Source organism: Saccopteryx bilineata, chromosome 5 (genome assembly GCF_036850765.1).
Source record: "Saccopteryx bilineata isolate mSacBil1 chromosome 5, mSacBil1_pri_phased_curated, whole genome shotgun sequence".
NCBI classification, from domain to species: Eukaryota; Metazoa; Chordata; class Mammalia; order Chiroptera; family Emballonuridae; genus Saccopteryx; species Saccopteryx bilineata.
In genome coordinates this window covers 143,273,010-143,291,230 of record NC_089494.1, presented here as the reverse complement: position 1 = coordinate 143,291,230, position 18,221 = coordinate 143,273,010, and the positions used below count along the sequence as shown (strand labels likewise).

At 37.6% G+C, this 18,221-nt stretch overlaps 1 protein-coding gene across 9 annotated transcripts in view; it reads left to right on the top strand.

Annotated features, from left to right (window-relative positions):
- MLLT10 (MLLT10 histone lysine methyltransferase DOT1L cofactor) overlaps nt 1-18,221 on the top strand; it is a 297,166-nt gene that overhangs the window by 260,998 nt on the left and 17,947 nt on the right. For all 9 annotated transcript variants that reach the window (XM_066279459.1, XM_066279458.1, XM_066279455.1 and 6 more), the window contains 2 exons: nt 3,642-3,820; nt 17,772-17,889. In XM_066279459.1, coding sequence (XP_066135556.1) covers nt 3,642-3,820; nt 17,772-17,889 — 297 coding nt within the window. The remainder of the gene's footprint in view (nt 1-3,641; nt 3,821-17,771; nt 17,890-18,221) is intronic.

Below are 18,221 nucleotides of genomic sequence, written 5' to 3'. Positions count from 1 at the left end.
ACCGCCCCTGGTGGGCGGGCCGGGTGGATCCCGGTCGGGCGCATGCGGGAGTCTGTCTGACTGTCTCTCCCTGTTTCCAGCTTCAGAAAAAATGAAGAAAAATAAAAAATAAAAAAAATAAAAATAAAAGGCCAACCAGAGAAGTATCACTTGCCTTCTGTAAAGTACCAGTAGCTGCACTCCGGAAGCACAATTTTTGAAATCCTGAGCACCAGGCACTGGAAAGGAAGTTTGCAAGTCAGAAGTTTAGTGAACTTTTAATAACATCTACTTTTACAGAGTGCCACTGTTACCAGGCCTGTGATGTGTGTCTTCACCCCCGCAGTAGAGGGTGCACCTTGCAGGCAGCCTTAGTAGCTGGTTGTTTCCACTGTGCTTTAACCACAGGTGGATTTAAGCTCCGTACACGCCTTCTCCTTCTGCTGGAGCTCAGTGCTTTGAGGTGGTGCTGTGGCTGGGAACGCCACAAGTTAACTTTATTTCTTTAAACTTCTATTTGCTAATATGTAAAATGGGAGTGATATTTACCTCACTGGGCTATTATGCTAGTGACCTATATACAGTAACCAAATGCTGATATTCTTAATTGCTATTTCTCCTTCAGTGATTGGTATAACCACTCACACCTGCTTACTGGTGCTTAAGAGTCCTTCCTGAATTTTCCCTCTTTTTTTTTTAATTTTTAAAAATTGATTTTAGAGAGACAGGAAGGGGGGAGGGGAGAGAGAAACATCAATTTGTTGTCCCACTTATTTATACACTCACTGGTTGTCTGAGTGTGCCCTGACTGGGGATGAAACTGGCAACCGCGGTGTGTGTGGACAATGCTCAAGCAACTGAGCTACTCGGCCAGGGCTTCCCTCTTTTTTATTTTTCAGATCTAACTAGTTACCAGTCCCATGAACTTTGCCTTTGTCATGTCTCTTTACTGCTGTTACTGTAGTAGTTTAATCCCTATTTTTGCTCATCATTATTATTGTAGGAACCCTTAATAGCTTTCTCGGTCTTTATTTAAATATCTTTCCCCATCTGTTCTCTGCCTGTGCCAGTGATTTATGTTTTGCTAAAACACCAATCTGGTCACACCAGGCTTCAGTTTATAATCCTTCAGTGGTTTCCTGTTGTCTCTAAAATTTTTAATTTTTTACATTTTAACTTTCAATGTTCTTTTTAATCTGGTTCCTGCTTATTATTTTGCCTCATTTCTTTCTTAACCTATAGAGATGGTACTTATAAGTTCCTAGAATTTACCTTGCTCTCTGTTGCGTGTTTCTTCCTGAGACCGCCCTTTGTCTCTGTTCTGTAGTTCCTTTGGAAACTAGCTTTAAAGGCCACCCATTTCTTCTGCAAGTTTTTCTGACCTCCCCACCGTCTCTCACCCCTGGTCTGGGTTAGATTCTCCTTTATATGTATTTATAGTCCCCTGAGGATGTTTCTATCATTCTTCACAGTCTTTTGTAATTGTCTCTTTTTTCCACTAAGCTTCTTGAAGGCAGAGACCACAGATTGTGAATGGCTTTGTATCTCCAGGGCTTAGAATAATGTCTGGCAAACAGTGAGCTCTCAGATGTCTGGGTAATACATTTGTTGAATGAATAAATTATGAGTGTTTTCTGGAGAAATTATAGATATCTTAGGAGCTTCAATTATTGTTGTAAGGTCTTTATAATGTCCCAATTCTTTTATTCCCCTTGTTTGAAGATTATAGATGCTTTTATTTATTATGGGTCAATAATATTTATGTTCTTTAGAATAAGTAAATTATATTGTTAATATAATAACTTGTTGCCTTCAAGGGCTGTAGTTTTTCAAAAAGATTTTTTTTTTACTGCAGCCCACTTATGTACATTTTTCCTGCTTCCTCTTGTTACAGTGTCAAGTTCTTAGGATCTTATTCCTTCCTACCCTCTAAGAGTTTTATTTCAGCTTCCACACTGTTGACTCTGTGTACCAGGTAATTCTTCATTGTGAGGAGTTGTCCTGTGTGTTCTGGGATGCATTTAGCAGTATCTGTTGCCTCTACCTACTAGATACTGCAGTAGTAGCACTCCCTAGTTCTGACAACCAAAATGCCTGTAGGCATTGTCAGATGTCTTCTGTGGATCGGCATCACCTCTGGTTGAGAACCCCACTGATTTATAGATAATCCTCTCTCTCTCTCTCTCTCTCTCTCTCTCTCAACGTTTATTTTATTAATTTTAGAGAGGGGGGGGATAGGAACATCAATCTGGTCCTGTATGAGCCCTGATCATGGATCAAACTGGCAACCTCTGCACTTTGGGATGATGCTCTAACCGAGATATCCTCCAGCCAGAGCTAGATAATCCTATATCTTGCCTTGATCAGCAAAGAACCTCTTTTTCTCTGTGGGACTCTTCTTTAGCATATACCACAATCTTCCATCTTTGAAAAGAAAAAGAAAACACACCTTTTTTTCATTAACTCCTTGTTTTCTCTTTAACTTTCTCATTTTCCCTCTCCCTCCCCTTTCCATCCACTTTTTTGGAATGAATTGCTTCCATGCTCTCATTTTCCCCTTACTTTCTAGCTTTTACCATGGTTCCAGTGTTCCTTTTTCCTTGAAGAGACTGTTACTACTACCTAGTAGTCTGTGTCATGTTTATCTCTTAATACTCTGTCCCCCCCACCCCCACTTCTATGCTTCCTGGACTTTCTAGAAGCCACCTGTATTCTTTTCTCATAGCTGTGTTCCACAATGTCATCAGCCTCTTTATTGGTCTTGGAATCTCAAGCCTAGTCCGACTTAATTTTATTTTATTTTCTACATTATAGTGTGGGTGGTCTTTTTATTTTGTTTTTTTTTTTTAATTTTTGTTTTTAATTTTATTGTGTTTAGGTGACCTAAATTTTATTTTATTTTTATTTCTTTACGAGAGTGAGAGACTGGAACAGACAGATAGGAGGGGAGAGAGATGAGAAGTTATCAACTCGTAGTTGAGGCACTTTAAGTTGTTTATTGATTGCTTTCTCATATGTGCCTTGATGGGGGCACTCCAGCTGAGCCAGAGATCTCTTGCTCAAGTCAGCGGCTATTGGGCTCAAGCCAGAGACCATGGAGTCATGTTTATGACCCCATCCTCAGCCAACAACCCCTCACTCAAGCTGTTTTCCTTAGGGTTTCAAGCCTGGGACCTCAGCGTCCTAGGTCAATGTTTTATCCTCTGCGCCACCACCTTGTCAGACTGGGTGACCTTTTTAAATCAAAGTCTCCTCCCATTTTAACTTTTCTCAATCGTGAGTTCTGGGGCCCTTGTATCTACTGTTTGAAAGGTTTACCAGGTGCTTTTAATGCAACTCTAATTGCTAAAAGAAACATTTCATTGCTCTTAGGAATTCCTAAAACCCTTGTTATTATTTTCACAGAGCACTTCCTGATGTGATGTGACCCCTGTTTATTAGCAAAGCCATTTTTTGTTATATGAAAAGACTTGGCTTCTTTTAGATAATAAGTGTTTTATGAAAAATCAGTATATATTTAGTTACTGGTACTTTTTTTTTTACCATCACCAATAAAAATTGGTCATTGTGGGGAGGGATCAGGAGGAAATACGGGTATTCTAACATACTGATTAATGTGTGTCTGACAAATTTGACTAAGTTATAAAATATTTCTTTTTCAGGTATTTATAACAGCAATGATGTAGCAGTATCATTTCCAAATGTAGTCTCTGGCTCAGGATCTAGTACTCCTGTCTCCAGCTCTCATTTACCTCAGCAGTCTTCTGGGCATTTGCAGCAAGTAGGAGCTCTGTCTCCAGCAGCAGCAGCATCTGCCACCCCTGCTGTTGCTACAACTCAGGTACATTATAAAGTACATGAAGATGGGTTATCAGTTTCAAAAGTGAGTTCGATTGGAGAAGAGAGAAATGAAATAGGGCTTCCTATAGGAATTTATAAAGTATCTCAGTTTGTATTGACATGTTAGTGGAAATCATAAATATTTTTACAAGATGAGAAAAGAATATGTTGCCATCAATTATTTTTAATTTCTGAGTTTCTAAATTTTTTCTAATAATATAAAATAGTAGTTCAAGGGGCAGTTTTTTATTTTATTTATAAAAAGTTCAACTTTTTAAAACTATGAACCAATTTTGGATGTATGTTTTTAAAAATTCATTTTCTAATTTCATAAACCACACAAATAGTATATGAGTATCTGCTGAGTTTTAGTAAAAGGTGAAAGATTTATGCAATCTGAAGAGAAACCAGAGTATATACCTGCTAAGTTTTAAAAAACCAGTGTAGGTGAATATAGAATAAAGAGAGAATGATTCCTGTAAGTAGTGTATGGCTTTTCTCCTGGTGGGAGAAGGAATGTTCATACATCTTGTATGAACATAATGGTGACTGTGTTGTTGGTTTTGCATTTATTTATTCTGCTCCTCCACTTTAGATCTGTAATTTGATAGGTGACCTAGTCTACAGTAATGTCTACACCTATTAAAAGCAGGAGTCAAATCAGAAAATTATGGTCTTGAATTAGATAAAAAAGACATTTCCCTGAAGATAATAACTTAAAATTCCTAAAGGATGTATTTTTTTTTAATTTGGAATTTTTTATAGTTTAACTTTTATTCAAAGCTCTAGTAGTAAGTGTTTTAACATTTTGAGAAATTTATAACAGTGGTAAATGTCTTACAACAAATAACTAGTTAAGTAGTTGTTGGTAAGTTGCTGTAAACTTATGCTTTATGCATGTATTCATAATTCCCATTGTATAGGCCATTGGAATGTGTTTTTTTGTTTTGTTTTGTTTTGTTTTTTACGGGCCATTAGAATGTATTTTGTGCGAGTTGAACATCAATGCACAGCCTTGTTATTTTTAAAGTATGTAACAGTACAGTATATATATTATAATTAGGTTAAATATTAGAATAAACAGAGTTCAGCACAGAAAATCAGTGGCAGGATTAAGTGGTATGTCTTTGAAAATGAAAGTTAACTACTTGGTGGACCTGTAAACCTGAATAAGGGAAGTTTGACTGGTTTTAGCTTGTTTCACTAGCCTTAGTGGAGTAGTCACAATAATAGCGGTTTGGGGCTGAGAGGGTGAAAGGGTAAATAGTTGTATCTATTTTTATTTTATCTATTTTAATTTTAATTAACTATAACCATATGCTATTGATGGGTTTATATTCTTGGACAAAGTCTCATATGAACATTTTCAATGTGCATTTTTCTTTTCTTTCTTTATAAAAGTCTGTTTTAATTACTCTCTGGTTAATTCCAGGCTGATTTAAGCAAAAATCACATTTCTTCTTATTTATTATGTTTGTGGTTTTAGGGCCTGGCATTAGGGAGGTCAATGAGGGAAGTGGTGGTAAAGAGAAATTTATAGCTAGGGGGGAAATTCCACTTAACATATGACTCAACTAAAGAACAAAGAAATCATAGTTGCAAGTAATCCAGCATTCAGTCCAATTAAATCTTTATGGTTTCTTCTTTTTCCATGTTTCAGTAAGATGGGTCTCTTACAACTATGATCATCCAGCTAGACTGAAGAGTTGCACGCTGAGACAACTGCGTCTATCTCTATCCAGTGGTAAAGGCTATCTGCCTTCGAGCTGGAGCTTATTTAGCCTGGCTTATCTTGTGCTGCTGTAGCAACCATCAGTCTCCAGGCAACTGAGGCATGTTGACCTCTCAGTTGAACTGAGAGCAGAACTACATCAACTTAGCTGCCTGAGAGAATAGTATTGGTACTGGATATGCAAAATGTGTAGTTTTTTACACAGTGTGCAAGGGAAAGGATACAAAAATGTTTAGAATAAATTGAATATTTAGATAGGATTCTTAAAATTGTGATGTACAATGGTAATTGAATCTTCTCAAAATGACAAAAGTTTATTTCTAATTTAACTTTCACATAGGCCCTGTTTATTTTCTAATCACGCAAGTCATTATGTTTAGGTAATCATGTCCTACCCTTTAAGATTTTTTTATAGGTAGTTGATTTAAAATTAAGAGCAGTGCTCTAAGGTAAATTAAAATGATCAATATTTAAAATGTAATTATAGCCTGACCAGGCTGTGGCACAGTGGATAGAACGTCGAACTGGGATGCGGAGGACCCAGGTGCGAGACCCCAAGGTCGCCAGCTTGAGCAAGGGGTTACTCGGTCTGCTGAAGGCCCGTGGTCAAGGCACATATGAGAAAGCAATGAATGAACAACTAAGATGTCGCAGTGAAAAACTGATGATTGATGCTTCTCATCTCTCTCCATTCCTGTCTGTCCCTATCTATCCCTCTCTCTGACTGTAAAAAAAAAAAAAAAAAAGAATTATAGAAGTCTTGTTGCAGTTATTAAGAAAACAGTGACACTTGCAAACAAATATTTCTAAAAGAATATATAAATCAGAGAACAGAATCTTCCTCTCCCCTTCCTCTCTCTCTAAAATCAATAAATAAAAATTTAAGAAATAATTTGAAGAATGGTTTTTCCTTCTCTTCTTCTCCCCCCAAAAAACTTCAAGTAGTACTAATTTTTAGTGACTGACGTGGTGTCAACAGAGTGAAAATCCAGAGGTCATTCCTGATTTTTCTGGGCTTGGTGTTAAATATGATAGATATATGCCTCTTTTTTGACTTGTTTGCTGTCTTAACAATTGTTCCCTGCAAAATGGTCAGGGAGGTAGGATCAGGAAGCTGGTAGCAATTAAAACTGAGAATAGATTTGTGCCTTTAAGGGAGGTGGGGAGTCTGAAACTTAGCAGCCTTAATTTGAAAAAAACCTTTTAAAAAATGTTAGACCATTTTAAAATGTTTAACTCAGCTTTATTTTCTTTTTATTTTATTTTTTTACAGAGACAGAGAGAGTCAAAGTCAGAGAAAGGGATAGATAGGGACAGACAGACAGAAACGGAGAGAGATGAGAAGCATCAATCATCAGTTTTTTGTTGCAACACCTTAGTTGTTCATTGATTGCTTTCTCATATGTGCCTTGACCGTGGGGCTACAGCAGACCGAGTAACCCCTTCATCGAGCCAGCGACCTTGGGTTCAAGCTGGTGAGCTTAGCTCAAACCAGATGAGCCTGCGCTCAAGCTGGCGACCTCGGGGTCTCGAACCTGGGTCCTCTGCATCTCAGTCCGACGTTCTATCTACTGCACCACTGCCTGGTCAGGCTCAGCTTTATTTTCTTTAATGTTAAATCATTATATTTTATCCGAGATAATTGTTTTTTAGAATAATTATTCTTTCACAGCTCTCAGCAATATAGTTATAATAGTAGTTCCTTTACATTATTGGAAGATAGAAGTACTGTCCATGTGATTTTTTTTTTTTAATGATGTGGTCTGCTCTTGTATCCTAAATATAGATAGAAATTAGTTTCTGTATGTGTGCCATTAATTTTTCATTCTGCCTTTCAGTTTCCCTTCTGTTTCCTAGTTCTACATTCATTCCGTTCTGTCTTTGGGAGAATTCAAGTGCTTTGAAACATGGTTCCTTTAGAAGAATTTAAGGCTTGATGCAATGAAAAAAATTATATTCTAGTACAGTGATATTCAACCTTTTTACACATGGGGTGAAATTAGAATTATTTTGGGGACTGCTAAGGCAGAAATCACCACGACCATAAGTGAATTCAACTAAGATCATTGGATCTGTACTCTTCACACAACATCAGAGTGGTTAACTCTTTCACCGGCACAAAATTTTAACGGACTGGTCCGTGGACCTGTGGTTGAAATACACTATTCTAATATGTTCTGCATTCTAGGTTTTGCTTTTGGATATAGTTTTCATGTAGATAATCATGCTTCACTCTTTATTCTGTGTTACTGTTACAAAAATGATACAGATTTAAAAATAATTTATATAAAGGAACTTCCAGGGTTTATGTGATTAGTAAATGCAGATATTTAAGATTTTTTTTTTTTTAGTCGAGAGGAGGGGAGATTGTGAGGCAGAGTCTCATATGCCACCACAGGGATCCACCTGGCAACCCCATCTGTGGCCAGTGCTCGAATTAACTGAGCTATTTTTAGAGTCTGGGGCTGACAACAGTTGCTCAGACCGACCAAGCCATCTTCAGCACCCAGGGTGATGCTTGAACCAATTGAGCCACTGACTACGGGAGGGGAAGAGGAAGAGAAGGGCGAAAGGGAGGGGAAGAGAGAAACAGATGGTTACTTCTCTTGCGTGCCCTGTCTGGGAATCGAACCTGGATGTCCATATACTGGGCCAGCGCTCTATCCACTGTTCAAACTGGCCAGGGCCATAGAATTTTAAAGGTACAGTTTAGCAACTAAAGTTTGGTAGATTTCTGTGAGAACTTTACTTCAATCAGCTTTGAATATTTTGTTTTTCAGTAGCATAACTTTGTTGTGCATGTGTGTGTGCCTGTGCGTGTGTGCATGTGTGTGTGTGGTGAGGAGTTGTCTTAGATGTAGTCCTTGATTTCCTTTCCATAATGTCTGATATGACACTGTCATTCTGTTTGAGAAAATAGTTTGTTTTCCCAGGCAAATTCACCTGACTTGATTGATCAGAATGAAAGTTTCAATAAATAATTTAATAATGACTTAAAATTTTAAGAAAGTTAACATTCAGAACAAAGTAAGTTTTTATAAGTACTCTGTAACATCACTTGGATGATAAAGAGGTTGAGTAACTGCATGATGTCACACGGCTAAAAAGTAGTGAAACTTAAGTTTGGAAGCAAGGCAGTCTGTCTCCTGAGCCTGCTTTCTTGTTTACTATAATCTGTAGCATAAAAATGAATTTTCCAATTGTGTGCCTCTATGTCAAGAGGTATCTCTTTGAAAAACATTGTTAGGAATTTTACTTTGTCCATTTGTGTGATGTGATACAAAATAGCAGCAATTTGAATCAGATATTTTTGATTCCAGGAGATTAGCTGCTCACTAGTGTAACTGTGGACAGGTCTTTTGAATTTGTGAGCATTTAAAAAACATTTCCATTGATTAGAGAGAGAGACAGAGAGAGAGAGAGACAGAGGCAGAGAGAAAAGCATTAACTCGTTCCACTTAGAGAAAGAGAGAAAGAGAAGCATCAACTTGTTCCACTTAGTTGTTTCACTTTTTAGTTGTGCACTCATTGGTTGCCTCTCATAGGTGCCCTGACTGGGGACCAAACCCGTGACCTTGGTGTGCAGTATGGTGGGGGGAGGTATTTTTTTCTATTTCTTCATGCATAAAATGAAAACTTGAAATACCTCTTCTACCTGCTATATACATGTATGGTATGAAATTCAAATGAAAATAAGTACTCTGTAGACCATAAGGTACTGTAGAATTACCGATTATTGCACTGTTATAATTGTTATCGGACATCATTAATTTCAACTGTTAGGGAGACAGCCTGATGACCAATAAGAAATAGTGCGCAGAAGAACTTCCTTTGCTAAAAATAGTATTAAATTTTTCTTTTAAAATTCATAATTACATGTTAACACAGATATATGAATTTTAGCCATTTTAGGTTTAGCTGTTAACTAAGGTCTTTTCCAGTTCTTAAATTATTGCAGTAGCCACTGGAGTACTAGAGATTTAATTTCCCCCCAAAAGATAGGTGATATATTGACTTGATATTAACCAATTAGGAAACCTTAAGAATTGGTTGGTTATTCTGTGTAGTCCTGTTATCCAGCCGTGAGTGAGTGTTCAGTGATGGTTTAACTACAATTGAATCCCTCCCACTACTTTATTAGAACCTCAGTTGTAGGGCATTTCAGCATTAGCCTAAACTATGGTTTGAATACGCTAAGCTCCTAACAATTAGGGAGCAGTTTGGGGCATTGAATAATGTAGAATGATGCAATTGAACCTGACAGCTTTAACAGCCAGCCTACTCGTGGGACCTGAAAGTTGTTCACACTTGGTTTCATCTCTCATCACACGCTGAGTATTAAAGCTTTACTGGTAGTAGCTGACATAGAAATGGGATCTGTTATTAGAATATGTTTCATAGTGTAAAGTTCGAATTGAGTTAGAGAATATCTGAAACTTTCCAGTGTTCCCCAATTTTTTTTGGAAGCTTTTCTAGTCGAACAAATTGTGCTTGCAAATGGAAAATATATGTAAATTGTCACTAAAATATTTGGATCTCTACAGTATATTTTCAGTATTGCTGTGTCATTATACAGGGTGGGCAAAAGTAGGTTAATCATATTAATAAATAATACAATAATTAATACATAATATATGATAAACTGTTTCATGTATTCACAACTAAATTTTCTTTTGTTTACCCTTGTATATAAATTAAAGATACCATTCCATAATGAGACATTTATACCTTCTAATTTTTCTTAGGTAAATATGTTTTAATCTTTGAAGTATAACCATGTTATTAGAATGTAATTGGTAGAGTATATTTTCTAATGACGTTAATGGAAGAGCTGAAAACTATAGTAACTTATGAAAATAATTTTTAAATAAGCTAAAATTTGAGTGTTTACCATGTGCCAAAACATTCTTTTAAGTCCTTTACATATACACTTCACTAATTCTCACAATATTTTAATGAAGTAGGTACTGTTATCTCTGTTGTTACAGACTGAAGACAGGTTTGTACCTTGCCCAAAGTGAGACAGCTTATATATGGTGGATATAGTGATAATTTTTCTTCTTTAGTATATATGAACTAAAAAGTTTTTAAAACTAATATTCAATTAGGTGAGTCTGACAGAATTTTGAAAGACTGTATTTTTAAATCGTGTCAGGGTTGGATAACCTGAAGAAAAAAGCTATTGTGTTTTAGAACTTGTTTGAAGCATTTGATTTTAACATTTATTGACAAGTTAATTATGCATTTTAAAATGCTTGCCATAACTTCTTCCTGTGTGATTGATGTTTGGAGTTTCATATTTTTTATACTTTTTTTGCCTTTACCAACATTGGGGAGGGGGAACTCTACCAAAACAATTTACACTTATTCTTTTTCAACAATATCAACTTTTAAGCCTGATATTCACATAATTGAGTAGGCTTAGCTTGACATTTTCCCCTCCACAACTAACTCCTTTAAGAATGAACCAAGTGCATAGGAATTTGGTGGCTACTTTCCTTGTGAGAGCTCTTTTAAAACTTCTCTGTGGTCACCTGACCAGGCGGTGGTGCAGTGGATAGAGCATCGGACTGGGATGCGGAGGACCCAGGTTCGAGACCATGAGGTCGCCAGCTTGAGCGCAGGTTCATCTGGTTTGAGCAAAGCTCACCAGCTTGGACCCAAGGTCATTGGCTTGAGGAAGGGGATACTCGGTCTGCTGAAGGCCCACAGTCAAGGCACATATGAGAAAGCAATCAATGAACAACTAAGCAGGGGTCCCCAAACTTTTTACACAGGGGGCCAGTTAACTGTCCCTCAGACCGTTGGAGGGCCGCCACATACAGTGCTCCTCTCATTGACCATCAATGAAAGAGGTGGCCCTTCCGGAAGTGCGGCAGGGGGCCGGATAAATTACCTCGGGGCCACATGCGACCCGCGGGGCCGTAGTTTGGGAACGCCTGAACTAAGATGTTGCAATGAAAAACTGATGATTGATGCTTCTCATCTCTCTTCGTTCCTGTTTGTCCCTATCTATTCCTCTCTCTGACTCTGTAAAAAAAAAAAAAAAGAATAAAACTTCTCTGTGGCCATAAGCAGAAGCAGACATTTTATATAAGAGGTAAACTATCAACAGGGACATTTTAAGGTGAAATATAATTTTCATCTTGTTAATATTTTAATATGGTATGTCAGTCTACTAAGGAAACACTAATTTTCTTTGATTTGTTTTGAATTTGAATACTACCTTGGTAGACTCACGTATCTTTCTAGATGTTTAACATGGTAAGTCATTTTAAATTTGTTAAGGGTATTCTTTGATCCTGGCACCTAAATGTATTTTGTTCCAAAATAACTGGATTTACCTCAATAATTGTTCAGTTTATTCTTACTTTGCTTGTCTTTAGGTCCATCTAGTAAAATCATTATATTTTCTGTTTCTTTTTTTATTAAGTGAGAAGCGGGGTGGGCAGAGACAGACTCTCACATGCACCATGATCGGGGTCCACCCAGCAAGCCCCCTACTGCATGATGATCTGCCCTGCTGGGGCCGCTGTTCTGTTGCTCAGCAACTGAGCTATTTTAGCACCTGAGGTGAGGCCATGGAGCCACCCTCAGTGCCTGGGGCCAACTTGTTTCAAGCCATGGATATGGGAGGAGGAGGAAGAGGAGGAGGAGGAGGAGGAGGAGAGAGAGAGAGAGAAAGAATGGGAGGGAGAGGGGTGGAGACACAGACTGTTGCTTCTTCTTTGTGTCCTGTGTGCAAAAGTTTATGATGACAATATTAATTTATTATTTTATAAAATATTTTTATCTTGATCTAATATAATACCTATTTTTACATTTTGAGATGACTTGATTTCAGTGGGATACTATAATGCCAAGTACCTAGTTTGTTTTTTATGTATTTTTTTAACTTCTTATTTTGAAATAATTTTAGATGTATAGAAAAGTTGCAAAACTGATACAGAGCACAAAGTTCACATGTATTTTGTGGATGCCCTTCACTCAGTGTTAACAACTCATATTCTTAGAGTGCCATTAGACCCAAGCAGGATATCCATCCACAGTAGCCATTTTCCTTACCTGAGCAAAACAAAATTGAGGTGTCATAAGGTAGGTATTTTCCTCTGAAAAAGAATTGCCAGTCTTTATAACCAGGTCTGCTGAAGCAGACACGCTACATTAGTAGTTTGTTTTTAGTATATAGTACTTTTTAATTTTTATTAATTTTTAAGATTTCATTTATTGATTTTTACAGAGAGAGGAGAGAGAGGGAAGGGAGAGCGCTCATAGTTGCTTCACTTTGTTAATTGCTTGCTAGTTGTATGTGCCTTGACCAGGCAAGCCCAGGGTTTCAAACCAGGGATTGAAACCATTCAATCCATTTCAAAACGATTCCAGGTCGACATTCGATCCACTGTGCCACCACAGGCCAAGCTTTAGTGCACTTAATATCCATATCCAAAGTACACTGTATGTGGAGAAGTGTGTGTATATTGTTTTTTTTTTTTAATTTTTATCCTTGTTCCAGATTTCTTGTATATAAAAGCTTCCAGTGTTCTTTCTTTATGTTTTCTAACCGCTATTTCTTCAGATTCACATGGACATCCTTCCATCTCCCTGAATCTCAGTGCTTTCACTTATTAATGACAGCAATGTTTTTGAGTCTACAGATTGCCAGACATTGTTTAAGTTCTTCTTGGTAAGGTGCTTGCTTGTCCCCGCTGTCTCACTTATCCTCCTTCATTGATAGTAGGTTATGGGATCTTTTCACTAAAATGTTGGGGGTTTCCTGGCCCTACATTTGGTACCAACAGTTTTCAAGTGTTCTCAGCATTAACCGTTCTAAAGATTTCAGACATGTTGGCTAAGCAGTGTGAGACATTTCTAGAGTCTTTGGTGACTCATGTTACCTGCTTAAAATGTGATGTTAATGAGTTGAGTTTTATTGAGATGTTTTAATACACCACAAAACTCTGCCTAGTAAAATTAATAACTATTAATCTCTTTTAATAGTTTCTTGTTTAGATAAATGCAGTAATTTTTAAAAACCAAACAACTGCCAATAATTTTTATTCATTCAGAAAATTTGAGGAATTGGTTAGTTAAGGTATTAAAGAATGCATTCACATTTTAGTTTATTGTTTTCTTAATTTACTTTTCCCTGCCATTTTGATAAAATATATACTTTCCTGCTTTGGAATTATACAGTACTAAAACATGATAGTCATTATGCAGATCAGTTATGCTGTTATACTACTTTGCATTTTGATCTTTTAGTTCAGTGAGCCTAGTGTGTAATATGGAAACTAAGATAATTTGAAGACTACATCAAGAAATTTGAAGCTAATAAGTGTAAATATGAAGCCCTTGGCAGAAGATAACCTTCCTGGAGAAGGGTAGGATCTTTTCATTCTTTTTTTTTTTTTCCCCATACAGAGACAGAGAGAGGGATAGATAGGGACAGACAGACAGGAAACAGAGAGAGATGAGAAGCATCAGTCATTAGTTTTTCATTGTAGCACCTTAGTTGTTCATTGATTGCTTTCTCATATGTGCCTAGACTGTGGGGCCACAGCAGACCGAGTAACCCCTTGCTCGAGCCAGTGACCTTGGGTCCAAGCTGGTGAGCTCTGCTCAAACCAGATGAGCCCGCACTCAAGCTGGTGACCTCAGGGTCTCGAACCTGGGTCCTCTGCATCCCAGTCCGATGCTCTATCCAGGCCTCATTCTTTTTTTTTTTTTTTTTTTATTTTTCTGAAGCTGGAAACGGGGAGAGACAGTCAGACAGACTCCCACATGCGCCCGACCGGGATCCACCCGGCACGCCCACCAGGGGCGATGCTCTGCCCACTAGGGGGCGATGCTCTGCCCCTCGGGGGGGGGGGTGTCGCTCTGCCGCGACCAGAGCCACTCTAGCGCCTGGGGCAGAGGCCAAGGAGCCATCCCCAGTGCCCGGGCCATCTTTGCTCCAATGGAGCCTTGGCTGCGGGAGGGGAAGAGAGAGACAGAGAGGAAGGAGGGGGAGGGTGGAGAAGCAAATGGGCGCTTCTCCTATGTGCCCTGGCCGGGAATCGAACCTGGGTCCCCTGCACGCCAGGCCGACGCTCTACCGCTGAGCCAACCAGCCAGGGCCCAGGCCTCATTCTTATTAAGAGACTAAGTAAAAAAAAAAAAAAAAAAAAAAGAAGAAAGAAAGATGTTAATGCTCCCAAATTCATCCATGTATTCAACACAAAACTAATTATAGTCTCAGTAGGCATTTTTTGTCTTTTTAAACAATTGTGGTTAAATACACATAACATAAAATTTATTATTTTAGGCCTGACCTGTGGTGGTGCAGTGGGATAAAGCGTCGACCTGGAACACTGAGGTCGCCGGTTCGAAACCTTGGGCTTGCCCAGTCAAGGCACATATGGGAGTCGAAGCTTCCTGCTCCTTCCCCTTCTCTCTCTCTCTGTCTCTTTCTCTCACTCCTCTCTCTCTAAAAAATCAATAAATAAAATATTTTTTAAAAATTTATTATTTTAACCATTAAGTGGACAGTTTGAAGGCACTAAATAAATTCACACTGTTGTGTAACCATCACCACCAAAAATAAATAAATAAAAGACTAAGTCAGCTCATAAAACTGACAATTGGAACTAAAAAAGTAGTCCAACTGGTATAATATTAATCCTGATTTAGACAAAACATGACTGCATGAAAAAGGAGAATCAAAAGGCTAAGTTGCATCTGCAGATGTTAAGGCATCTAGATGTCCGTGTTCTTGGAGAACCACCCCACCAGTACTATGTAATATGCTTATTCTTGTTCATAATTTTTCTCTCTCTTGCTATCAGCTGTTACTTCTTGCTGCCAACAAATTGTCTCAAGATACTACTTTTTCTTATTCTTTCTAATTTTTCACTTCTCATCTGTTACACATGCTTAGTTGATCTTTTTAGGATAGTCTGCAGTAAGAGTAAATTGGCTCTGTGAAGGGCATTTTTAAGTATAAGTTACCCGAGATTTTAACACATGTTGTCGGTAACATCTGGTCTTTTCTGTTCGGATTTTTCTTCTTCTGAGTTGTAAGTAGCCAAGATTCCTAAGTATTTGACTTCTGGAGAGGTTTAAAAAAAATCTTACTATATTTTTATGAATTATTTAGTTTATGTAACACTAAATACATGGCAAGCGTCCAGTATGATCTTTAGGTTACAATTATGACTTACCTTTTACTGAGGATTAACTGATAGTTAAACAGGACTTTATAGTACAAACTTAACTGACTTTGTGTACATTTTTTTTTTTGAAAGAGAGAAAGGGAGAGATATGAGAAGCATTAACTTGTAGTTGTGGCACCTTAGTTGTTCATTGATTGCTTTCACATATGTGCCTTGAGTGTGGGAGGGGGCTCCAAATGAGCCCGTGACCCCTTTCTCAAGCCAGCAACCTTTGGGCTCCAGCCAGCAACTTTTGGGCTCAAGCTGATGAGCCTGCACTCAAGCCAGATGAGTCCACATTCAACCTGATGACCTTGGGTTTCAAATCTGGGACATCAGCATCCCAGGTCGACTCTCTATCCACTGTGCTACTACCTGTCAGGCTGCATATCTTTAATTAGAGGAAAAACAAAATCCAGAAATGGACCGATTGAACTTAGACATTAAAGTATGAACTGTGAAATGCACCCTGTGAAACAATGGAAAGCTAGGACAAGATTCTACATCAAGTAGACTCTTTTCGTGTGTTTAAAGTTCAGTTTTTGTGCTTAATAAGTTGTCTAGGGGCCACATATTATGTCAGGGTCTGAGTCTTTCCAGAAACATCCATTTATTCCCTTTAATATTTTGCTTGTTAAAACTACTATGTCATCTTGGTCTCTTGTGTGCAGTTATCTATGTCAAAATGTCCCATATCTTTTGTTCGGCTGTTAATTCAGCTTCTTTATCTTTGCTGTGCTTCAATTCTTTGAAATTATTTTCCATATTTTTTTTCTGATATAACTACAGTGATTTCATTTTATAAAATCCTAAGTTTGATTTCATTCATGAAAAAGAATAGGAAGGGTACTTTAAAATTTGTGGTTCTGTTAAATCTGAAGACTATTTCAAACGAGTAATAGCCTTCTGTGAGTAACAGTATTACATGCACAAGAGATTTTCTTCCAAAATGCCACATTTTAAGGTTATAATATTCTGGAAAGTGGGAGAAACTATTCACATCAAAGAAGGCATTTTTATTACATTGGATTACGCAAGGCTTTGGCCAGCCTCCTTGGCTTCATCTGTTTAAGGGTTCATTTTGGCTTGTTTGGCACAAGTCCCAGTAGAGGCCTTCAGAGTTGTGGTTAGCAACATGAATGAATTACAAACTTTGGGCCAGCTCTTCAGTTAGTAGAGCTGGCTTCTTGCCAAAAAGACATGCCTTATATGGGGTTAGGGCAAAGCTGTGGTTAGTTGAGCCTTGCACTGTATAGAAAACATGCTTTGTGATGCCTTTTTGCTTTCTTTTAAAATAAAAACAAAACAGAAAAAGCATCAGTCTTCTGAGTCTATCAAAATAAAAAGTAACAAAATAGTGTTCAGGTTTTACTAATGACAGAGTTAAGCAATGGAAAGAAATATGGCTCTGTATAGTTAAAATACTAAATTAGAAGTTAGACCTTTTGACCTCCTTAGCATCCTGTGCTGTAAGAGACTAAAGTATGTTAGACATGTGTTGTCTATCTACCATTAGTTTGTAAGTGGTTTAATGAGATTCAATCATTAGTCATATATATGTTCCCCTGGTCACCATGCCACTGGGTTTTGGTATTGACTAGACCAGGGGTCTCAAACTCGCGGCCCACGGGCTGCATGCGGCCTGCCAAACAATTTTGTGTGGCCCACAGACTAATCCACGAAGTTCAAAACATTTTGGATAAAATTAAGTAAACCCGTGGATTAGTCTGCAGGCCGCACAAAATTGTTCGGCGGGCCGCGAGTTTGAGACCCTTGGACTAGACACTTTGAAATTAGAACAAGAATAATTCACCTTGAATGTCCTAGTCTTTTTTTTTTTTAATTTAGAGTTATGTGGCTTCAAATATTGAAGTGTAATGGTAAAACAAGTGAGAATGAAATTTGATCTTCAGTTAATCATGAATTTTTGCTTATATTTGTAGGTTGGAAAATACAGTTATTAGGTCTAGAGGAAAATATTAAGACATTTTAAAATATAATTCATTTATCTTTGTAATCTTTTCATTTAGGCAAATACTCTATCTGGATCGTCTCTCAATCAGGCACCATCCCATATCTATGGCAATAGATTAAATCCAAGTTCTTCAATGGCAGCTCTTATAGCTCAATCTGAAAACACCCAAGCAGGTAAGTTTTCAAAAATTTTTAAACTCTAAAATTCTATTCCCCTTTTCTAATATAATTCTCCTCAATGGCTCATTTTATTTGAAAAATCTAAAGGTGTGCTCAATATAGGATTATGCTTTTTTTTTAACCAGAAGAATCACAGTTGGAAGTAAATAGTATGCTGTGCTGCAAAATAGTGATGTGCTTTTTTACTGTCTGAAATGTAAATGTTTAAGCGGAGCCATCAGCAGGCAGGAATGCAACAATGTCTCCTGTGACTTTTGTGATTGATGTGTTCAGCTCTCAGTTCCATGCAATGAAAGTAACATAACACTAGGCTTTTCTGTGAATAG